Below are 23,950 nucleotides of genomic sequence, written 5' to 3'. Positions count from 1 at the left end.
GGCAGCTCAAAGAGTCTTATCATAAAAGGAGGCTCATATGTAGCTATTGTAGAAATTGAATAATATAACAAGTTTAACTTGAGAAATGCTCAAACAAATGATCGAGTTAGATCCTACTCAACTTTCATATTGGACAACCAATAACTTAACACATCTTAAAAAATAATATAAAATTTACTAATGTGTACTCAAGTCTCTAATGTATAAAAATTTTGATAGTTAATTATAAGGTGTTGGCTTCGAGAGTCTTACTTTTGTGACTTGCCCTTTGTAATTTTTTTCTTTGACATATTTCCAAATAAGCAAGTGTACTCGTCATCATGCTTCAATTTGAGAGGGGTATTGATGAAGTGATATTTGTGGTTTCTAAGTTTGCTCAAGGATACAAAATTTGCTTTCTAATAATATTGTTATTTTCCGACTAATTGGGCATGTAATTTCCAAACATAAAATGCAATCGGCTCGGTGAAATTGATTCTGAATCGTAATGGAACATGCATTGGTAAGCAATCGAATGCGTCGTATCAAATCCTTGGCTAAGTCAAACGTATTCAGAAGGTGACTATAACATCCGCATCATTTTCCTTCAGATGTTGAGCTATCGCAATCTACATACATAGTTCACAAGCAATTGACTGGGATGAGTTGCCATGGAAAGGAATTCTACTGCTTACACTGAATACTAAAAACCACATTCCAAATCGATGAGTATATAATTGCCCTCACCGAACACATTCCAGCAAACATATGATTTAGAAAACTTACTAATAGAAAAAATGTAATGCAAGAGTTTGACAATGAAATCTTGGTCATGATAATCTTTCGTAGATTGACGATGTTCTATAATGCTTGATAATAACCAAGACTTAGGTTCTTTAATCCTATGACTTGCACTCATTTTTCAGAATGCAGCGAGTATCTTCATGCCATACAAAATTTGGAAGGATCCGAATGACAAGGCAGAGATATGAAGACGATCTAGTCAGTCGATATCTTTTCCACGTCTGCCTTCTCCAAGCTTGCCATGTATGTGATATAGATGGTCCAAAGAAACGAGAATGAATTGCTCACCAAGGGCTGAAAAGAAAACAAGAGAAACTCTTAAAGATGAGCTAAGAGATTCAGAAACTAATGACGATATAGGATTTTGGGTTACCTGCAGACGAACAGGGATGAATTTAAAGGTAATGAAGTCACATATAGGCCAGTACACAACCCCACTCTTAAGAGTAGGAATCAAATCTCTTTTTAGCCTGGCAAAGATTTCGGCACCAGTTTCACCTATTGTTAACAAAAACAGTAAACATTATCAAGCAAAAAAAAACATTGTATATAACCAATCAAAACAGATGATGAGTACTACATGTCTACTATCATTAATGTTATAATAAAGGACAGGCACACAGAACAGAAACCAGTGAACAAGACAGAGAAAAGCCAAAGAAAGACAATTACACACAGCAAAACATGAAGTTACATCTATGGGTGAAGACGACAACAAACTCTGTTATGGCATAGCGTGGAACACCTTTCGTCTCTCCAAAAAATCCTCAAATACATGATGGCACATGCATCCCTATGATACCCAGCCCTACAAGCTGACAAGGAAATGCCAGCAGTACATGGGGGTGAGTGAATATAAGTCACATTCATAGTTGATTCCATCCAAATGTTTTAAGTATCCCCCACATAGACCAAATGAATTAACAGAGAAGATAGAGGCCCATTAACTTCCACAGTTAACAGAAGCACAAATAATTTGATGTAACCAAGTTTGTCACTCATCCTACATGGTCCTAGGAAATCACCTTAGAAGCCTAGGCAAAATGCCTTAGAAGCTAGGTGGGTGACTAGAATCGAACTTTACCTCTTTCTATAAGATGATGACCATAAACCTTTTGCATCAATTTGTATAAGTTTGTAAAAAAAAAAGTTAAACAACATTGATGACAAAATGTTAAAGACACGCCATCATCATACATTTTAAATAACATTTACATTCATAACAATGTTGATTTTGCACAAATAATCTGATATCTCCAAACAACATAAGGCTATAAATTGTTACATAATAAAGACCACAAACAATGCCATCAGAAAAATATAGCATAACAAAACAATGTTCACTGATACAAGATGACTATATATTATAGAATCTGCATAAAAGATTAGTTATTCTCCTTTTAAATATCTGTAGCTGATTAATGATAGTTTAAAAACATGCTAGAATATAAATATTATGTTACTAAAATAAGTTACCTTCATCTCTTTTTCCTATAGTAGTTATCCATAGTAGATAAATGGTCATGTTGAAAGAATGAGGTTCTTGGTTACTGGTTACTAGGCCCCAGGTGCTCAAGTAGTTCACCTAGCATAAGGCCCTCTAGATAGTTAGGTCCTTGAAACATGGATGATGCCTTGTACCTGACTACGAATGCTTAGCGGCCACCTAGCAATGTCTACTTGCTTGAATGGTTGCCTAGTTAGAGACTTTCAGTAGAATCAAGCACCGGGTTAGGGTTGTAGATGGATCAGATTGGGGCAGCCAATCCTTATCACAATTGATTCTTGGTTGATCCAATCTGAACAAAGAATCAGCTCTAAGCAGAACAATATCTTGATCACAGTTCTAAATCCAACTATCCTATCCCATCCAATTGCTAGTGTCTGAAAATAGAGTGAAAGGAGAGGGAAGGGAGAGATAAGTGAAAGAGGCATCCCGTGGTGAATGAGAAGTGGAAGTAGTCGAGTTGTCCTAGAAAACACTATGTTCCATCAAGTCCTGTCATCTTTGTGAGATTGCACCCCTTGAGGATCTCCATATTTCTACTTAAGCCGCTTGATCACTGCTCAGTTCAGTGGTGACCTGAACACACCAAAAACCCCCACCCTACCCGTGGGCATCAAACAGCCTTGCCAGCGGGATTGGTGGCATGTTAGTAACCTTTCACTTGAAGCAGTTTTTTGGCAAGGATGATGAGGCAGCAAAGAGGATGATGCCCTCATTAGTGCCACAGTGGAGTCTGGTGCCAGAGGTAGATAGAGAAAGGAGGGAGGGAAGGGGAGAAGGAAAGAAGTTAAGGTCATTTCCTCTTCCACATCTGATGTTATCCATAGAAGTTATATATAATAATAATCTGGGCACCCAATCAACAACAACAATGAATAAAACAAGAGAAATTTGTCTGAGGTCTGAAGATGTTCAAGGGATAACAGACATTAAAAAAAAATTCCACCCTCAGAAAAAAAGAAAAAAAGAAACAGGACCCAGCAGAAACTTGGGTTGAAGATTAAAATATAAGCGACCCATAAACAACAGAATAAATATTATGTAAAGTCACAAAAAAAGATTTTTGAACTTTGAACTTAATAGATTCTCAACTTATATTGCAATAAAATGGGAGAAAAAGTAGAAGAAGTGCACTGCTCTGGTAAACAATGTAAATTGACTGGAAAATGGGCCAACTCAGTAGTAATAATCATAGAGCTGCTCTGCACCATATAATCATAGAAGCAAATTCAATTCAATATTGAACTGACACATCATTGTTGAGTACGTTCAATGAGTCTCATAAACACCATCTCAGGCATCTCTAGAAACCAAAGCTGGACCTACTTCACAGCATGCGGTAGGGTTCCAGGAATGAGACAAAGCATATTGCCCATCCCTGTTGAGTCTTTTCTTATTTTTTTGGGATTTCTCTGATCAGCTGGACTGCTCTAGTTAATATTCTGTTGTAGACATTGCACCAAGCAATACATCAATTTTTTTAATCAAGTAATACACCTTTTCCATACAGGCCACAGAACTACAGCAAGGTTTCTCACTTGGAAAATAAGAGCGACCCAAGAGGCCTTGAGATAAATTAAGACATTTGAATAGGAGATTCTCAGGATTAGAAACTTATTATTAATTAGATATGGAGATGCTGTTAACTCACTCTGCTTTCTGAATCCAAGAGGAACAGTATTGCACCTAAGTGAAAATTACAGATTTTGGAAAGAAAAATATTTCTTTCTTCAAGGACAATGCACAACCAAAGGTAGATATCCACACTTCCATGCAACTTAATATTAACACATAACTGCAACTACAGCAACTTACACCAAGTTATCTTAAACTACAGTGGCACCAAGGCCCAGTAACATGGTAATTTTTTGTTTATATTCTTGCTATAATTACCTTGATAGATGTAATAAGAAAAATCAATAATTTGCACAATGGTACAATGCCAAAATATTCCAAGAAAAAATAGTCAAAAGATGTTTTTATTTTTCACAGTAACAGAGAGGCCAATTCATCATTATACACCCTAAAAATGAAGGAAAACTACAGGCATACCAAACAATTACCACAATAAACTTTGATTATAACTACAATTACAAAGACACTCAACCATGTATGCCACAACACATTATATTAAATATTGATCTACAAATATAAATGAACTAATAACAACAGAAGTGTCTCGGTTGAGACACCCGATTGGTTAGTGTATTATGGCACAAGTGATAGGCCTCAAGTTCAAACTCACGTGTGAGCATCTTATACGTCATTTAATGTAATGATTTTTTTTAAATAACAAAACTAGTTATATGGTTAAGTAAAATAGAAGTGCTCACATGATCTGCTGAAAATAATTCATTTTCAACACATGAAATGTAACTCTCCATTTCATAACTCCATCACAGAACTTAAACCATCTAAACAGTAATTGTTTCCAAGTTACATTATCTACTAATGATCAACTAAAGAACATGATAATCAGGCATGAGAAAGTATGGTACATCATGTACAACACAAATGCAGTTACCAAAGCAAATTATAAAACAAAAGAACATGTTACTATATGACCTTGTAATCCTGCATTTAGCGAGAAAAAAACTCCAGTCATTATAGGCCCATATATTGCTTGTCCAAGAGCCATCTTCTTGAAAGTAGTAAGAACATCTCGTTTTGGTAGAACTCTGGAAACAAAATTGAACCAGAAATGCAAAGATGGTCCTGAAATGAACATCCCATAACCAGCCATTCGCAGTGTTCTTATGAGATCTAGACTGTCAGAGGACGAGAGTGTGATTATCTGCTAAAAATGCACAAAAATTAGTGATCAGTGTTTTATCAAGAAGTATGAAGTACTTTAAAGTAATGGAGCTTAAAGTTCTTAAGGAGATGCTGTATAAGGGAATTTGAAACTGTACAAAAGTATGTTGAATTTTATTTATAGATATTAATTAAAAGGAACTGATATTCTAATGATGGACAGAACATAAATGTTTGTTCTTAAAATGACACTAGTAAGGGCATATTGATAATCATTTTGCTCAATCATTCAAAGCTTCAGATCAAGTGCATGGCCTTGTCTGGAGCCAACTGCATGATACTCGAGATTCTGACTCATCTAAGATATTTGTATAGCTGATTCTTCTGATTGTGAAAAGGGGTGCAATAATTTGTCTTCAAAGGGCTTCTAATCATGCTAAAAGTGGGTCTGAACTCCATGCTCATCAGTTTACATTACTAATTGATATGCCAAATTACTATAAAGAAATGGCATGTCAAGTTACTAGGTAAACTACCAAATCCCTAGATTCAATAACAAAATCACCTTACCAAATCCACCACCCTCCCAAAGCCAAAATCATCATCAAACAAAGTTAAACTTACTGTCCCCTTTAACCAAAAAACCACAATTCAGCCAAATGAACCAAAAATCCTGATTCTTGACGGCCCGCACTAGTTCGATAGACAACCAAACTTTCCAAGTTACGCAAACGCATGCAGCAAGAAAGGGTTTTCAATCAAGAAAGAGCAATAACGAGACACAAGGTCAGAACAAACAGACCTGAGAAGAGATATCCGCGGCGGTGAAGATAGCCCCCGCGGTGAGGCTTTTAGTTAGGATAGGGCGGGCTTCGATCATGCCGAGGTACCAACTCACGAACCCATTCCGGATCGAAGAAGAAGAAGAAGATACGGCGGCGGTTGCGGGGGACAAGGAAGGGGAGTACAGGGAAGGCGAGGCGGGGGAGTGCCCCGTCGAGGTCTGCTTGAACTTGGAGGAGAGGAGGTGGGAGCGGTTGTAGGCTCTGACAGGCGCCGACGAGGACTTGGAGAGCTCACCGCACAACGGGGAAGGTCGAAGCTGGCGGAGGAGGAGGCCGTGTGCTCTCCGGCCACCACTTCTCAGGAAGCCTCCGCTCATTTCTGCGATTCGAGTGCGGCCGCGGCGGTAGCCGATCGTCGGGACTTTCGGCTTTCGTTGTCGTTCTTCAGTGCGGCCGCGGCGGTCAGTCGGTACCGAACGGAGGGTAAGGGCAAGCGAGCGATTGATAAGTACACGCCCTAGTAGGGCGGCTGACGCGCCCCTTAAGTCCCCGTGACAACACGAGACGATGGCTGTCGGTTGCGTGGAAAAGAGAAAGGTAGGAGTTTACATATCGCGGAGAACTTTTTTGCCAGATTTCGGGGATGTGGGTTCCCGTGAAACAGCGGACGGCTACTTTATGTCGCGACTTAAGGGGCGATTCAGCGTCTCATGCGACGCTGACGTGCCGAACGTTGAGGAGACATGGGTCTCGTGAGTCGTAACGTGTACCTTCTTTGTTTCCAAAAACAAAAACACTTCGCCTACGACCGGAGGGGAGGAGGCCTCTTCTTGAGTCCATCGGTTTCATATGAAAGCTAATGGAAGCCAATGAATAATGGGGGCAGTTAATGTAAAGAATGAGATTTTTAATATTTTCAAACAATCTAAAGTTGTTCATTTATTATTTTTATTTTTTTTTTTATCTCATAGTATTAGTTAACTAATTTTTAAGATCCAAAATTAGTATAAATACAAATTCTTTCTAGGCTTATGAGATCATTGAGCATCATTATCTTCAAGTTTAATTTTGTTTCTATTTTTGTTTTTAAAATTAATTTTAGGATTTCTATCCTAAAAATATATAAAAAATATATATGAACCAGATATAAGGTCTCAAATATATGAAAGAAATTTGTGTTAATCATTTAGTAATTTGAGGCTAATTTCTATCCTCTCTCTCTCTCTCTCTCTCTCTCTCTCTCTCTCTCTCTCTCTCTCTCTCTCTCTCTCATTTTCCAATTATATACATTGTTATTGTATATTTCTTTCATGTCAGCAACCTTCTTTTCTTCATTGGTTTGAGGCAAAAATAAACAAAAGCTACAACAGCCTCATGGTATATTTTTTTTCCCCTCTCCACATCATGCATCAAAAGTCCAAAATGAGCACTACAAGCATGATATAAAAATAATGCAAGGGGACCCAACTGAGAGTAATTTTAATGCGTACCTAATCAACAAAGAACAAGTGGCTAACCATTTCTTAATCCAAAATCAAATTGGCTTAGGAAGGCAATTGCACCTTTACATATATTAATGCTAACAAAGTAGACAGATTCCATGGATGCCTTAAGTGGCATTAATATGACAATTTATTAGGGTCTCAACATGGGCGCATGAAGCCATTTCAGGTGGTCGCTGTCCTAAAATAGCATTGATTAAGTCACAAGCAACATAGAGTTAGAAAAGGTTCCAACAAAGTACTTCTTTATCATGTCATCATTCTTGGTTTTGATCAATTGGAGTTAGGCAGACATATGATTGTTCCATCTCTATCTAATTATAAAAGAAAGTTAATTTAGCCTAATTTACATGAAGTAAAATAAGAGAATCCCAAAAAATGCTAGCATAGACAACCGAAATCAACCAAGGCATCATTTGTTTGTAGAGGAATTTGTGTGTGGAAATGGCCAATGCATTCATGATTGCATTATATACTTTATTTGAGGACCAATTAGCTAGGTAAATTTGTTATCACAAACAATATTGTAGTATTTAGGCCCTTCATTAGCTCTTGTGGTGGAGGATGCTGACCAAGTTGATGGGAAAAGTTTCTCCACACTAATCAATTGCTTAAACTTTCATCCTTCACTATCAAGGGATTGTAGTTTTTTGCTTATGATAAAATATTATTGCACTTTCTTAGAGTCTAATTGAAGATGAATGATGAGGTCAACAACTACTCTTTAGGGTTATTTAGTGATAGTACCAATTCATGAGAGAAAACCAATAAAGGATGGGAGAAAAAACCTCGACAATTTCAATGTATTGAGCATGAGAAATAATCTGTTCATTTCAAGGAACTTTGGGACTTGATTTATGATTCATCTATATCGTGATCTTTTCGTGATGTAGATGATATATGATGATGAAGACAGAAACCCTAGCTTGTTTCATAATAATTAGATGCACATGATATGCTTCCATTATCCTAATAATGGTTACTAGCACTAGCATTTTGTCTATATATATATGTGTGTGTGTGTGTGCACTTCTTCAATTTCAATAATTTCAACGTTAATCTATCATGATATGTGGAATTATTTCTAGATAATGAATCTCTAACATGTCCAGCAGACAATTACATGAGAGGGAAGCATCATTTGCTTCTGTGGAAATTAGTTGAGCTATGTCTAATTGTCTGAGATAGCTTCTCACGTTGCATGCAACTTTTGCTACGTTAATGGTAGCGTTTTCGTCTGTGTATGAACAGATATAAGCCGCAAAAGCTCACACTATCTCCTCTCACTCCACTCTCCTTTTCCTTTGCATTCTCTCCTACAAAACCATGGTTCTTCTTCAATGGTCGGCAGACTACAACCTACAACGTGAAAGCCAAATCCATTTAGCCAGGTAATCTGGGAAACAAACATGATAAGCTCAAGGAATCATGGTAGAGAGATTACCGGAAGGAGACGATGCTACTGCGTTCTTCTTCCTGTCATGATCCTCCTTTCTTCTCTTGTCCCATGAAGCCAATCCAGCGAAGAGACCGGTAGCTGTCATCTGCTTGTTGATCATACGTGCTGCATAGTAAGGAAGCTTTGTGTGTTTCCTTTCTTTCCCCTTCTCGCTGTCCATCAGCACATTAACGAACATGATGCTGTCCATCAGGCTTTCCTTGGCCATGCCCTTCATGTCGTATGCCTGCGACCTCCGCCAAAGGCTTTTGGCGTGCCCGTTCGCCGGCCGAGCCAACGCCAACGCCCGTGTCGCATCGCTAATGGCCGCATCGGGATCTTGCATCAGCAGGTGGCACTGCGCTCTGTTGCTGTAAAGAACCAGCCTCTCCTTCCTCATCTTCACGGGGCAGAGCTCCAGTGCTTCGGTGTATCGAATTGTGGCCTCCTCGACGTTTCCCGACCAGAATTTCTCGTTGCCATGCCTCTTCTTCAACGCAGCTAACGCTGTTCTTTCCGTGGCCTCCTTGTTTGACATCCGGTGTTCTCTGCGCTTCCTCTCGACCATTAGTTCCCATAGGAATTTGACAGCTGTTCCAGCTTCTCCACCCAAAGCACCAGCTCCATGGTCGAAATCTAGCAGTACGGCCTTCGTTATTGTTTCTCCGATCCTTTCCCTTGCACTCAGGCTCTGCAGCTCCGCCAAGTCCACGAGGCAAGGTGCGGCGATCTCCATCACCATCTGTCGAGTCTTGTGGTCGTCGACGAGCAACAGGAGGCAGTCAACGCCCATGTACTGCCAATCGTCGGAGGATCTCGAGAGGTTGCAGAGGCTCTCGACCACTTCTCGACACCCCGCCATGGCCTCTCGCCCGGCCTCGCTTCGACAAAGTATCCTCACCAGTCCGACCCCGGCAGGGGAGTCGCTGTTCACCAACCCTCCCCACATCCGGCACAGATCCTTCAAGAACCCGACGTCACGGCAAAGCAGATGATGAATGGATTGGTCCCTGTACGCGAAGCAGCATAACAGGTAGAGGGACCAACACTGGAGCTGGCTCGCCCACTCCTCCGCTCTCCGGTCCTCCATGTCGGCCCCGCCGAGCCCCCTCGTCAAGAGGTCGCGATGGTACTGCTCCCGCTCCGAAGGCGTTACCGCGACGAACTCAGTGTAAACGGTGTCGAGGCAGGTGGACGCGACGCGCATGGTCAGCGCCACCACCTCTTCCGCGTGCTGCGCGACGGCGGGAAACGTGCTGTCGTAGCTAGCCAGGTGGCCGAGAGCACGGACGGCCACCCGCTGCTCGACCCAGGTCAGGCTCCCGCGAAGGAGGTCGAGGAGCGGGGGCACAGCGCCGGCATCGATGGCGAGCTCCGCGAGCTCGGGGAGGTGGATGGTGTACGACCCGAGGACGTGCGCTGCATAGTAAGGTACGTAGATATTCTGGTGACGGAGGAGCCAGGCGGGCTCGGCGATGGCCCTGGCGATGAGGAGGGACATGCAGCGGAGCGCACCGAGGGAGGGAAGCTCGGGGTCATCGGGGCGGGTCATGGCGATGTTCCAGAGCGCGCTCAGGACCAGGACGCCGGATTCGTCGTCGCGGTACGGCATCTCATCGAAGAAGCTCGCGACAGCCGGCTGCCGAAGCCTGGGGTCGGGCTCCTTTATGGCGCAGAAGAAGCAACAACCAGATTCCTCCTGCTGCTCATCCATCCTCACGGTCTTGCTCTTGTGCTTATTGAGCTTCTTGTTCCAAGTGGTGTTCTCCATACTTGGAGCGGTAGAGAGAGGAGATCACAGGAGAGGAGGAGATATAGAAGAGCGAGGCGAAGCGGCGCATGACAAGGGAGCCATGATTGTAACTACGGGATCGGGTTGCTGCTTTTGATGAGGGCTAAGGTTTGGGCACACAGTTAATTGGCCGATTTGTGGGATTCTTTGGGTTACTGTTTGCACATCTAGTTGTACTTACCGATCGGGAGCAGTGCAATTAATTACGGCTAAGCCACGCCACGCCACGGTGAAGATTGTGGCACATTGCTCCGAACTCACGGATCCCGTCCAACGGCACTTCTAAATACAACCTTCGAATCCGGTGTCACGGTGAAGATCTGGCACGTGTGCCTATGCATGTGCATACGTATATACATGTGCACGTAGCCAGCCACACATGCACGAAGGGAATGCTTTCTTCTACTTCATGCACTCCATATCCTGCGATGAAGAAGTTAAATTAACTGTGCCTTAAATGATCCAAGTAATAATAAAATCTTGTCTGAGTTTGGTCTAATGTGACTTCAAACGAACCAAGCACGAGCTAATTATAATTATAATTGTAATTGTGATTACAACAACACGACTGACTCTATCTCTCCCTCGGTACTTGAGGAGATACTCGACCAAAGAACAAGTGTAATCTCCTTAATCCTCACCCAAACATATCTTTTACTCCATTGACGGATCTAAACCACATGACGTTAGTCTAAAGTTGCGGCGGGTAATCATCGAAGGGAAACTCCCTCCGATTAACTTAATCCCCGCATCCAATCGCAAGATCGAGCATGTAAGTATCTTTCACTTGGAACCTTGAAAGGTAGCCAAGGAGGTGTTTCATGGAGACTTTGGCTGCTCTTCTTCCCCGAGTTTAATACTAGTCTAATAAAAGGACACACACACTCCCATCACGGCACTAAAGCTAAGCTTTTCTCCTCCTTGTGTTTGTTTATGCCACCAAAAGTGCTTCCCACCTCAGAAAGGCACGACTGCTGGCAAAAAGATGTGGTCCTCCAAGATTGGATTAAGAACACTACTACTTTGCTTTCCTGTGTGTGTAAGATTTGGTCGGCGATGAGTGGAGCTGAAGTAAAAAAGGTTTGCTATTTTTTAACGTATAAAAATGTGTAATAATGTAATAATTCTATGTAATATCATTAACATATACAATACCTTAAGCGATCAACATAGCCAAATTGGATTATCAATGAACATAGCCAAACTAGCTACAAGATGGCTTGACTCGATCGAGCTATTTCGAGGTGTGGAGGTCGTATAAAACTAATGCCAAGAAAAATAAATGTACTAGTTTTCGACTCCTTGTTATAATAATTGGGTGACCAAAAAAATATTTTTATGTCAGATTTTTATTTCTGTGAAGATGTCAATCGGGTTAGGCTGATAAAAATTATTTAATTTTATTTAAATATTCATAGATTAAATTTTAATGATATCGAAATATCTGAATGCCAAACCATATAGTTTGGTACTCATATATATTTTTTGTTATTTTTGAAACATCAATCGGATCAATGCCGCGGTCTGCATCGATTCAACAAAAGTATCGAAATTGAAATTAAATTGGGATTTTTTAATCCTTGAGTGGGATGTGGATGACAATGGGTTATGATTGAGCACTATCTGCCATGTTAGTAGCATATATGTTTACTTTCATGTATGGGCTCTGGGCTTGAGTTGTTTAGATTCTTAAGTGCGGCTTAAAAGTATATTAGATTCCATTACAAACCCATAAGTCGAACATAATAACGATTTTATAGTCTAACACTATCAGAAATTGATGAGTGATATGGGGAATATTGATTGCCACTTTCCTACTTGAGACATGAAAGTTATGTAACTCACCCAACATCATCGAAACTATATCTCTCAATCAATTGATAAAATATTCTTCACATTTTTTTTTCGTTCAAAGTCGTATCTCTCAAATCACTCGCGATTAGAGGGACACTAAGTCTAAAAAATATTTGCATGTATGATCCTCGAGGTTGAACTCATTCTCCCTTCGATACTTTATTATCTACCTCGACGTTACTTGGATGATGATATTGATTCTCCTATTAACTTTGGAAGATCACGATGAGTTAGGAGTCAAATTGGTGATGGTTATTTGATAATAATTAAATCCAAAAACTTAAAAATATATGTGATATATCTCTTTATGTTATTATCAATGTAGAATTAATCTTAATTATTTTATCTTCATTTCACACGTCAATATTCTTCCAACACATACGACATATCACATATGTGACCTTTCAAAGCATGTAGAGATGATCTAATTAACGTGCCAACACAAAAGACAACCTCGGATCAGGTCCTCAGAATTTGGACCAACCAAACCAGTAAGCAAATAGGTAGATGGACGAGACTGTGTGTGCACTTCCACTGAGATCGTCACCTGAAACAAATGTCAAAGATATGATGTCCCAAACAAAAGGACAAGCTCAGCTACGAGCTTATATGTACATGTAGAGAGGACAAAAGAAAAGCTGTTTGCAGGCTCAGCTTGGTTGACTAAAGAGCGTTAATGACATGAGTTTGATGCTTGGACGTATCTCCACAAGCATCCATGCAAACTTCTCTCGCGTTGACTGGAGACGCCCTCATCCTCCCTCGTAAAAGATCAAAGAGGAAGACGCGAGAGTTGACTCACTTCTCCCCTACTCTTCCAATGTAGATAGAGACGCCTCTCCTAGTTTCTACCAGGAGCCCTTAAAACCCGGAACACCTTTTGATCGCTTGTATTGATTTCTTAGTCATCTGTGTCTTCGGTTGCAAATTCCTATTGGACTACTAAGATATTGTCAGGATTTAAGGATTATCTTGACGTCGTATTAAAATATATACTTCCACAATAACATTTTGCTACTTGTCGTATTAAATTATAAGGCTATACCACACTTTTTGAAAATGATTTTGATCATTAATTTGACGTAACAAAATTGATCGAATATAATATATATTTCGAGTTATAGAGTCCGGAAGAAATAAAGAATTTTTTTCTAAGAGAATGTGACATGGCAATCATAACTTGCGGGCTAAAAATATATATATTTCTTACATTTTTTGTCTTGTTTTAATTCGTTGGATTATATCAAAGGTGTGTTTAGCAAAACCTCTTCCTCAAGTTAGCTTTTGTTGGACGAAAAATGTTCATAAGAGCTTAAGTTCAGTTAAGTTCATAGTGAGGAGATAACTGTTGGTTTGCATAGTGCAAGATTTCCTGTAAAATGAGATAATATTCTCTTTAGATATCATGTTGGCATAGCATATTTAATTGTTGCTTTATCATCTTCGGACTAAGTGGACTCCATGTATAAAATATCGATTGCCAAAAATAATAACTAAAGTAATAACATAAATTATTACTCATAATCAAGAAATTAGTTCTTTAAAAGTAGATTTTTTTTCCTAATTATACTTCGATTAATTGGTCTCATATCATATGATATATTGAGAATCAATAGAGACCTGCGATAGTGCACGCACTTCGTTGTCTTCATGTATATTTGCTTGTCACTCATTTCTTCTTTACAGAAAGCATATCTCAACACAAACTTGTTTCATGTGGTTCACAAAATATATATGTTAAAAAATTAGCCAAGTGGTAACGTGTTCTTCCTATTGCTCAGGTAGGATTGTGTTTCATTTGTATAAGCTGTCTTAAGATGTTGAGGCTACGATAGAGGAGGTTGTCACTTTAGGTTTCCACAAGGTTGATCTTAATGGACCACCATTATACAGTGGCAAGCCATCACAGGTAGCCATCAATCTTTAGTTGAGAATCTAAGTTGCTTTTTCTCATTGAATTAAGATCGATCAATGATATGCATCATCAAATTAACAATGAACTACAAAATTTTCAGACATTAAGCGTCCTCGATCCTATGTAAAGCATACTCCAAATAATAAGGATAATATCGAACTTTAACATTTCACATCAGCTAGAAAATACAATTTTCGAAAACTTTATGGGCTTTCCTCATAAAATTTCTTCTCGTTTCCAGAATTCTCTAGTAGTCTTCCTTTTTTTGTTCTAATACTTGAAATATCCTAGATTTGATAACTAACCATTTATTCCTTTTCTTTTCTTTTTCGTATGGATCAAGTTATAGTATTTTTATACTATGTTATAGTGTCTTCAATAATATAAAAAAATACTACAAAAACACTATGTTTTACATTGTGTTATAATATTTTTAATAATATCATAAAACACTATAAAATACTATAAAAACACTATGTTTTACATTATAGTATTTTTCTAGTATCATTGAAAACACTATAACACGATATAAAAACATCGATTTACGCTACGGACCAATATATAGGAAAAGTGATGAAAAAGAATAGATGACTAGGATTATTCCATGTATTAAGCAAAAATCGAGTTCTCTTAAGAAATTTTGAACATGGATTATAGTTAATGAGAAAAGTTTAAAAAAAAAGATTTTTTTTGAAAATTCACTCTAAAAGCTTTGAGTTTAATCTTTCTCTCTCATCTCTTTATTATATTTCTCTATGAATTATTTCCAACTACCACCTTTCGAGTTACTTTCTAAATAGTGTTTTAGGGATCATACATAATATTTTTAACTTTTTCTCAAAACAATTGAATATATTATAGTAAGTTTTATAGGGATATGTATGAAATATTCTCATCAAAATAGATATCTTAATCTTCCACAAATTTCTGTTCATCTGTGCACATCAAGTGAAGTATTATTATACATCTCTCGACAAGAGACACGTCAAAGAACGACTCTACAAGCATTCCAACCACGAACCACTAAACAAGTCCATTACTTACGAAGATGAGAAGGACCACCTAATACTTGTCCGCCCCATCCACACACTCACATCACACCTCAATAATACAGCCAAAGGCTCGAGTGAAAGAGAAATTTTCCGTGCGTGTCCCATTCATGAAGAGGAGGGAGAGAAAGAGAGAGAGAGAGAGAGAGAAGCCAGTAGAGCTATGAACACTAGAATAAGAATACAACAGTTGAACAGTACTTTGTCTCGGTATGTCCTCGTGAACACACATTATACTGTCACACGCTACGTTCTAAAGAATAGACCACAGCAACATCTGTGTCTTGTGAGTCGAGCCCCATAACCTAAATGATTTGACCATCGCTTCCTCGGTGACCCTTATCCGGTGATCAAGTATACAGATGTAGAATCGAGGAGGCAGGTTATTAGGGTTTCAAAGAGAGAAGCGGTGGAAAAAGACTGTACCATACGTGCAAACATTGATGGTAGAGACATCATCCACCACTACACACATGTAGTTCTTCAAACACGGAATCTGGGGCCTTTAAAGTAATGCATTTTGTTCATCAAGGTGGTGATGTGATTCCAGTTCCTTCCGCCTATTTAATCCCCTTAAGCGCAAGCCTCTCTGCTCACCAAGACCAGCTCGGTCCCTCCCTCTCTCTTCCACATCTTGTAACCTTCACTTCATCCACAGTAATGGGTGATCAGAAACCAGAAGCGAACATCATGGAGGCGGTTGCACCAGCGAAGAGCAGGAACAAGATGTTCGCCTTCGCCTGCGCCGTTCTCGCTTCCATGGCGTCCATCCTCTTGGGCTATGGTAATTAGCTCGTGTCTTCTGCTTCTTTCTTCTTTAAAGATGGAAGAGTTTGGTTTCTGGTTTCCATCATCGAAATTTCAAGATCGTAATTTTGATAGGAATTAGAGAAGATTGTATTACTATATCTTCGGATAATACTACGTGATGACATGCACAATTCGAGAAGATGGATGATAACATAGAAAGTAATATGGAAAAATCGTGACGTGGTTTCTTCTTTTGCTATGCAGATATTGGAGTGATGAGCGGAGCGGCAATCTTTATAAAGGACGACCTCAAGATCAGTGACGTGCAGGTAGAGATCCTCCTCGGGATCCTCAACCTCTACTCCCTCGTCGGCTCCTACGCCGCTGGCTTCACCTCCGACTGGATCGGCCGCCGCTACACCATCGTCTTCGCGGCAGGCATATTCTTCGTCGGCGCCATCCTCATGGGCTTTGCCACCAACTACGCCTTCCTCATGGCCGGCCGATTCGTCGCCGGCATCGGCGTTGGGTACGCGCTCATGATCGCCCCGGTGTACACTGCGGAGATCGCCCCGGCCTCCTCCCGCGGCTTCCTCACGTCTTTCCCGGAGGTCTTCATCAACTCGGGCATCCTCCTTGGCTACGTCTCCAACTATGGTTTCGCCCACCTCCGTCAGTCCCTCGGCTGGCGCTTTATGCTCGGCGTCGGAGCCATCCCCTCTGTTTTCCTCGCCGTTGGCGTCCTCGCCATGCCGGAATCCCCGCGGTGGCTCGTCATGCAAGGGCGCCTCGGCGAGGCCAAGCGGGTTCTTGACAAGACCTCCGACACGCCCGAGGAGGCGCAGCTCCGCCTCGCAGATATCAAGGCCGCTGCTGGCATCCCTGAGGGCTGCAACGACGACGTCGTGCCTGCACCGAAGAAGAGCCACGGGGAGGGCGTGTGGAAGGAGCTGCTGATCAGGCCGACGCCGGGAGTCCGGCGAGTGCTGCTCACCGCCATCGGGATCAACTTCTTCCAGCAGGCCTCCGGCATCGACTCGGTGGTGCTCTACAGCCCCCGGGTGTTCGAGAAAGCCGGCATTCACGACAAAAACAAGCTGCTAGCCACGACGGTGGCCGTCGGGTTCACGAAGACTCTCTTCATCCTTGTAGCCACCTTCTTAGTCGACCGCATCGGACGTCGACCGCTGCTGCTGAGCAGCACCGGCGGGATGATCCTGTCGTTGGCCGCCCTCGGCCTGGGGCTCACGCAGATCGACCACCACCCGGACGGGCAGCTCCGGTGGGCGATCGGGCTGTGCATCGTGTCCATCCTGGCCTACGTCGCCTTCTTCTCCATCGGCCTGGGCCCCGTCACGTGGGTCTACTGCTCGGAGATCCTCCCGCTGAGGCTGCGGGCGCAGGGCGCCAGCATCGGGGTGGCAGTGAACCGGGTGACGAGCGGCGTGATCACCATGACCTTCATATCGCTCTACAAGGCCATCACGATCGGCGGGAGCTTCTTCTTGTACGGCGGGATCGCGTTGGCGGCGTGGGTGTTCTTCTTCACGTACTTGCCGGAGACGAGGGGGAGGACGCTGGAGGACATGGAAGAGTTGTTTGGGACCAAAAAGGACGCGGAGGAAGCACCAAATGGAGTTCAGATGGTGAATGCAAGCGAGGGCAATGAGAAAATATGAGTTCTGTGTGAACGTCGTAGTAAGTAACAAATGTTAGAGGGCCAAACCCTACCAGAAGACCCAAGTAGAGAAGAAGAATGAACCTACCGGACATAAATGAGAAGATTCTGTCTTTGACAGTATCAGTACTTTCTGGGTTTTGATGTGGACGGGAAAAGGCAGGAAGAAGAAAAGTCCTCATTAGCAATATTAGATAGAAACTATGGCATGATTAGTGTGATGAAGTCAATGAGGTGGGGCAGTGATTCGTGTGAAATATTCCGACTTGTGAGTCCAAATAAAAGCATAGGACAAAGAGTAGCTATGTGGAATGATATGGGTGTTGGTGAGCAAGTCTTCCTATCTCTGTAGAGTTACCCCATTCCCTTGACTTGGGAAGTAATATTATATTTGTATCCCAACTCTTTCTTTTTCTTGCTTTTCCTATTTTGAGATAATATCATAAATATTACTTATCTATGTTTCGAGTAAACTCTCTGCCTTCAGTACATTTCAAATGGATATCACATAAAAGCTGAAACCAGTAATGCCTGCATACATCCATATTAGCTTTATTTGGAGAACAGATGACTAAGAATATATGCCAGTACAAATGTAACATTGTATGATCGATTGGGCATATCTTCTTATTGCAACTAACATAAAATAGTCACTGAAATTAGCAATTAATGACATATTCTGTACCAATCTCATGTTTATTTCTACTTTCTGATGACTTCTGTCCAATCATCTATGATATGTTAGTCGTCATATCTTGTAAGACCGCTGAAATCTCGCTTCGGTATCTACAATGAGAAGCTTACTGCTTCATTATGTGTGTGGCTGTATCTTCCTAGGCTTCCCACAGCAACAAAGGAGAAGCATTTATCTTTCTGTTTTCGGGTATAGAGATCAACTGCCATTGATGCATAGGAGTCGAAAAGCTTTGGAGGAACGAGAAGCTCCCATTCTTCTCTTCTGAGTATTTATATGACTGCAGAGATGCTGCTTCCTACTGAAGCAGATGCAAAAGGGCTCTCTGGGAGTTCGAGGTGGTTGCTGCATTGCATACACCATTGAAAAGTCATATTAGAAGAATTATTTCTGACAGGTATGTCAACCATAAGTGCATGTCTGAATGCATAAATAACAATGCAGAAATGTAATGACTGATTGCATAGTTACTTTCTGATCTAATGGAGGTATAAAGCTCACTTGTTGGTTAAATGGTGAAGGATGCCGTCAAATTGCAGAGTTTCTACTGAGTACAAAATTCAGAATTCACACATTTCTTTCTTCGGATTTGAAATTGAACATATGACGAGCAGGAAACTTGTAGAACAGTCAGAAGTTGGATTTGTATTCAAGAGGGATAAGGCATGATGATAAGAATTAATCGGTCATTATCTGCCAGAAGAAGACCACTACTCCTTATTATATCATTTTTTCAGTTACTGATTATTGTAAAAACTGCATGTGCAAGATATATATAAATAATTGCAATACATACAATGATGATTATATAATTAATCAAAATTGCAAGTATCTTCAAGAACTCATTGTGATTACCTTTCCTGGTCACTGAATGAGTTGCCTATTTGCCTAGCTTTATTGTCACTCACACAGCCATTGTTCAGAGTATCAAGTGCATAACTGAAATGATTTAATAATAAGTTACTGGGACCTGAACAAGAATTGACAAGTAAAAAACTAGATGTTAGCTAATTGATCAAAACAGCAGGAAAAATTTTCAATCCAAATTGGGATACTGTCTGTATGTACCTTCTAGAATTGTCAAGTCTTCCATGCCCTGGGTCAGACAATGTTGATGGGTTAATGTCTTAGGTGCTAAGTTCAATTTAGAACGATGCCCTCTCTCAAGTTCCATCATCTCCTTATCTTCAATCAGCCGGTATCTAAGTAGCCTGGAACTCTCAGATTCCTCAGGAACTGGATAAAATTATCATGCAGGTGGAAGTATAAAAGCATATAAATATCAAAATCTTTACAGGGAAAAAATTAATTTGAAGCATGAATTCAAACATGAAAGTCCTGCTCACCAGAGGTAACCTCACGATCCATGTCAGGATGGTGAGAAGGGTAACGAACAATGGACTTTATATTCTCTGAGTACATTCTACATTATAAAAAATAACTCAGTCCAGAAGAGATCATTAATAAAGATGAACAAATGTGTGTGATTTTATAAAAACGAGTTTCTCTAAACTGATCCAAACTGTTTCAAGCAACTCTCTGAATGTGATGAAAAATTAGAATCTCATTTCTGAAGCTTATGAAGGATGAGAAAAGAATTGTTTGAATTTTGACCACCCAATCAAAGTTATTCATAATGAAGTTCACAATAAATTGCAAGAACCATGATATTCAAACTATGACTGGTTAATAACAGAATGTTCTAGAGTCTACAACATATCCCCCCACTCTAACTATATAGCTAAAGATTTCATCTAAACCTAAAATACGGCACGAAATATTTCAAATATGCTACTTCATCAAGCCTCAGGTTTTCACCAGGTATATAAAGTCTTACAACTATCACAAATAAATACAATTCTAGTTCTACATGAACCCTCCTTTCTTTCATGACTTCAGCCTTCCAGATAACAAACTTCTCCCCATGATACTACAAATTTCTGCAGGCATATGCTGCAGGAAACAAAAGATAGTGGCATAAACAGCATATCGTTGACAACTAAAATATTAACAGATTTTTTAGTAAATCCTATCAAAACCTAAGTAAACAATCAACATTTTCCTTGGATTGAATTATAAATCGAAATGAAATTTTCACTGTTCTATGGAGAACGAGGCCTTGTGCCAGCTATACAAATTGATGACAAATCTATATTTTGATATATACTAGGAACAAGAGGACAGCTAATATCCGTTCATCGTGACCTTATCAAATACTTGATCAAGTTTCCAAAATTAACATCTGTCAACAGTTATAATAATTCAGCTCAAATCTGTAAACTTGTCCATATGATGATAGTCATATGTTTCATTTGGTAACATATGATCTCAATCTTAAAACTTTCTACATTCTTGAGATCATTTATGGAATAGTTATAAAAAATAAGCAACACATCAATTTTATAAGGCAATGCAGTTTTACAGAAGGCAATGCACACTAGAGTAATAAACCATGCAAAAAAAAGAAAGAAATTGACCTGTCAATGATTTTTGTTTTTTCCCTATATGGCTTCACCAACACACGGGCTCCACATATGTAATGGGGATTTCTCTTCATAAGAATCATGTTGACAGTCTCAGGATGGACAAAGCTGACAAACCCAAACATACGTTTGTCTTGGCAAGGAATCCTAACATCACGCACTTGACCATATTGCCTGAAAAGAAGCTGCCAGTGAGAAATAGCATTGATGGAGTCATTCAGAATGTTCAATGTGCTTGCTATTAAATTACTTAAAATAGTTGGAAACATCATCTTCGGTGAATGTGCTTTCTGCTGGGAATGTAAGATAAATCTGGTGTGAACTAGAAACCGTTGAACATAAATCATTTCTCTCATTCCTGCACTCCATATATCTGGGAGCGTCTTCTGCTAGAATCACCGAATGCTGACCATGAGGTCTGTCATTAAGACATCCAAGAATAAGACAAAGAGGCAAACAGTTGGAGAATGCAGTGTAGATGAGCAAATATAATTGCAGTACCTCTCAATTAGCCGGATGCTCTTCCTCAAGTGGGAAAGCAACTTTGTCAAGTTGAAGCCAGACTTCCCATGCCGCTGGCTCTCCGTAAGATAACCCTCAGCCTGGAGGTTCTTTCCATACTTCTCATAGTATAACATGGGCAATGAGGCAATAGAAACAGGCACTCCTCTCCTTGATCTCAAAATCCCTGTGATCTCCATTTCTAGGTTCTCAAGTGACTTAGGCGTGTACACATGGTCCTCATTTGCATAATCAGTCAGGTTGGAGCTAAATGCATGAGAGTAACCATCTGGAAAGGACTGGGCATGAGAGTATCTGCAGTTCATCCCATGTTTGCAGTAACCTTTGTTGAAATAATGGCAAGCCTTGGTAGGTAAATCTGACAGGCTGTGTGATCTCCTGCCCGTCCTTGAAGCCATGCCACCACCAAATGCAGTAGCTTCTGGGTGGTAGTAGTAGTTGTTGATGTGGTTCACAGCATCCAGTTGCTCCATCGGTTGAGATTGACTTTGAAGTGAGTTCCTGTCCCCAATCGAATCAGTGTTGTATGGTCGCGGAACAAAATCAAAGTTGTGGGATGCGCATTGCTGTTCAGAAGAAAGCTGAGGATCCCAATAAGGTGCTGGGATGTGAAAATTGATGGGAGAGGAGAAGGTGTGCGATACAGAGGGAGGGTAAGAACCAATTTGCATGTCGGACATGGAGTTCTTGGGAGAGAACATGCCTAGCATGTTCTTGGCATCACTGATCTTAGAGAGCAACATGGTGTCAGGGCCGAATGCCAATTGCATCATTTCTTGCTCACTAGGCTCCTTCAGGAAAATACATCCCATGATCTTCACAACATTCTCAGGTTCCAGCTTTTGGACCCTACCGAAGATGATCTTGGCCAATTCGAAGAAATCCATACTATAAAATCTAGTCTCTGTGCATGCCAAAAAAAAGCAAAAAAAAACATCTTTAAGGGAAAATAAAAGGGAAAAGGATTTTTCTAGCTCTGCAAAAAGACATCTTCAACAGGTAAAAGACATGGTATGAAGAGGAAAATCTGAACTATGAAGAAAGCAAAGCTCATTTCGTTAAGAAAATTATTGTTCATTATCAATGGATAGATAATTCACAACATACCCATTACATTCTTAGGCCTATCATCATGAATTACAACATAAGAAGGCAATATAGGATGCCACAGGCCAAAATGCAAGGCCATAACCTACATTTAGGATTGACTCCACGGCCATTTCAGGTGATATGTTAGTATGACAGATCATGACCTAGAACTATGAAACAGTGAGAAACCAAACAAATCTCTCTACCGCAACAAGAAACAGCGCATTCCCATAAAAGAGAAAGAAAGAGGAGGAGGAAGAAGAAGAAACCATTCACAAGTGAGAAAGCTGACAACTTGTTCTTCTTCCTCAATGACCAGACAAAAGAGACAGCGTACCTCCTCCCTCCATGTCACAGCATCATGGACAGAAGAAGAGACTCTGAACCTGCCTTCCCCAAACCCTCCGATACCAATTCCCAGTTCCGCTCCTCGACATTCACATTCTCTGGTTGGCTCGTCTATTTGTATACGGCGTACAGGTTGGCCGGCTGTTCTGGTCCTCACAGCAAATCTGGGTGCTAGATTTAGTCGCGCTCCCGTGACACCGCCACTCTCCCAAATGACAGAACATAATCCATATATGTAATGACATGCTGCAGGGGCATTATGGTCATTAAAGTTGCTCCGTTATTAGGGTGACCGGTTCCACCGGCTACGAACCGGGGATTGGCGCTAACGGGGTGAGGTGGAAATCCCGGGCCGTTATCGCGTCCCGTTAGAACAGGCCATTTCCGTTACGATCTCCCTCCTATCCTTTGACTCCGTTATGCATAGTTTCGTGTACATACATTCATACATATATATATATACACGCGGCTCTCTTACGTACCGACACGTGGGCTGTACATATCAGGTTTGTGAGGTAAAACACAGGGTGGGGAGATTTTAGAGTATGAAATGGGAGTAATTAATGTCTCTGAACTATTAACATAAGATACTGACTCATCTAACCTTATAAACTACACAGCCTCTTCTCACTTCAGGTCTTAATTATGGTTATTCTTGTGTCACATTTGTTTGTTGATATGAAGATGTCAATCATGTATTGGAATACCAAATGTTAATATATGAGTAGAGAAAGAGAGAGAGAGAGAGAGAGAGAGAGAGAGTTTAGGGGATAGCTTAGAACATGCTTTTTTGAAAATTAAATTATGGTAAATATTATGGATCCATGTCCCATCATATCTTAATTTGTTCCATACCTCAAAGTGTGTTTTTTTTTTTGGTATATTTTATATAATATTTTCTTTATTATAACTATGTGACACTTCAATTTAATCCAACATATATACGAGAATAATAATGTGTATTCTTATAATTTATTTATATATGAGAAAGACAAGAAAAGATCGAT

At 40.5% G+C, this 23,950-nt stretch overlaps 4 protein-coding genes across 6 annotated transcripts; 1 reads left to right on the top strand and 3 right to left on the bottom strand.

The window, feature by feature from the left end:
• Window positions 1–746: 746 nt before the first annotated feature.
• LOC103980819 (protein SYM1) lies at window positions 747–6,466 on the bottom strand. 2 transcript variants are annotated; one of them, XM_009397331.3, is made up of 4 exons: window positions 5,847–6,466; window positions 4,856–5,087; window positions 1,157–1,281; window positions 747–1,077 (listed from the first exon to the last, which is right to left on the bottom strand). In XM_009397331.3, the coding sequence occupies exons 1-4, from the start codon at window positions 6,204–6,206 to the stop codon at window positions 979–981; spliced, it is 816 nt and encodes a 271-aa protein (XP_009395606.2). In that variant the 5' UTR covers window positions 6,207–6,466; the 3' UTR covers window positions 747–978. The 2 variants fall into 2 exon arrangements, with proteins under 2 accessions (XP_009395606.2, XP_009395607.2); XM_009397332.3 differs by having other exon boundaries at window positions 4,856–5,084; window positions 5,847–6,463.
• Window positions 6,467–8,369: 1,903 nt separating this feature from the next.
• On the bottom strand, window positions 8,370–10,923 carry LOC135608930 (uncharacterized). Its single transcript, XM_065101993.1, has 2 exons — window positions 8,776–10,923; window positions 8,370–8,690 (listed from the first exon to the last, which is right to left on the bottom strand). The coding sequence occupies exons 1-2, from the start codon at window positions 10,538–10,540 to the stop codon at window positions 8,605–8,607; spliced, it is 1,851 nt and encodes a 616-aa protein (XP_064958065.1). The 5' UTR covers window positions 10,541–10,923; the 3' UTR covers window positions 8,370–8,604.
• Window positions 10,924–15,864: 4,941 nt separating this feature from the next.
• Window positions 15,865–18,267, top strand: LOC135609646 (putative polyol transporter 1). Its single transcript, XM_065103105.1, has 2 exons — window positions 15,865–16,163; window positions 16,394–18,267. The coding sequence occupies exons 1-2, from the start codon at window positions 15,893–15,895 to the stop codon at window positions 17,806–17,808; spliced, it is 1,686 nt and encodes a 561-aa protein (XP_064959177.1). The 5' UTR covers window positions 15,865–15,892; the 3' UTR covers window positions 17,809–18,267.
• A 177-nt stretch (window positions 18,268–18,444) lies between these two features.
• LOC135609645 (zinc finger CCCH domain-containing protein 54-like) lies at window positions 18,445–23,096 on the bottom strand. Of its 2 annotated transcripts, XM_065103103.1 has the most exons (8): window positions 22,933–23,096; window positions 21,486–22,410; window positions 21,235–21,402; window positions 20,979–21,158; window positions 19,848–19,924; window positions 19,570–19,737; window positions 19,357–19,471; window positions 18,445–18,846 (listed from the first exon to the last, which is right to left on the bottom strand). In XM_065103103.1, exons 1-8 carry the CDS (start codon window positions 22,943–22,945, stop codon window positions 18,774–18,776), a joined length of 1,719 nt encoding a protein of 572 aa, XP_064959175.1. In that variant the 5' UTR covers window positions 22,946–23,096; the 3' UTR covers window positions 18,445–18,773. The 2 variants fall into 2 exon arrangements, with proteins under 2 accessions (XP_064959175.1, XP_064959176.1); XM_065103104.1 differs by lacking the exon at window positions 19,848–19,924 and having other exon boundaries at window positions 18,541–18,846; window positions 19,570–19,712; window positions 22,933–23,086.
• Window positions 23,097–23,950: the final 854 nt, after the last annotated feature.

This window comes from Musa acuminata, chromosome BXJ2-4 (assembly GCF_036884655.1).
Source record: "Musa acuminata AAA Group cultivar baxijiao chromosome BXJ2-4, Cavendish_Baxijiao_AAA, whole genome shotgun sequence".
Taxonomy (NCBI): Eukaryota; Viridiplantae; Streptophyta; class Magnoliopsida; order Zingiberales; family Musaceae; genus Musa; species Musa acuminata.
The sequence above is the reverse complement of the archived record's forward strand: the minus strand, read 5'-3'. Positions and strand labels throughout refer to the sequence as shown.

Coding starts and splice junctions, on each gene's coding strand:
- LOC103980819 (XM_009397331.3), bottom strand. CDS start 6,206: ATGAGCGGAGGCTTCCTGAGAAGTGGTGGCCGGAGAGCACACGGCCTC. Junction 5,088..5,846: donor CCGCGGATATCTCTTCTCAG/GTCTGTTTGTTC, acceptor GTGCATTTTTAG/CAGATAATCACACTCTCGTC. Junction 1,078..1,156: donor TCATCCCTGTTCGTCTGCAG/GTAACCCAAAAT, acceptor TTTTCTTTTCAG/CCCTTGGTGAGCAATTCATT.
- LOC135608930 (XM_065101993.1), bottom strand. CDS start 10,540: ATGGAGAACACCACTTGGAACAAGAAGCTCAATAAGCACAAGAGCAAG. Junction 8,691..8,775: donor AGTAGCATCGTCTCCTTCCG/GTAATCTCTCTA, acceptor TTCACGTTGTAG/GTTGTAGTCTGCCGACCATT.
- LOC135609646 (XM_065103105.1), top strand. CDS start 15,893: ATGCATTTTGTTCATCAAGGTGGTGATGTGATTCCAGTTCCTTCCGCC. Junction 16,164..16,393: donor GTCCATCCTCTTGGGCTATG/GTAATTAGCTCG, acceptor TTTGCTATGCAG/ATATTGGAGTGATGAGCGGA.
- LOC135609645 (XM_065103103.1), bottom strand. Junction 21,403..21,485: donor AGCATCCGGCTAATTGAGAG/GTACTGCAATTA, acceptor TCTTAATGACAG/ACCTCATGGTCAGCATTCGG. Junction 19,925..20,978: donor AAAACAAAAATCATTGACAG/GTCAATTTCTTT, acceptor TTTATAATGTAG/AATGTACTCAGAGAATATAA.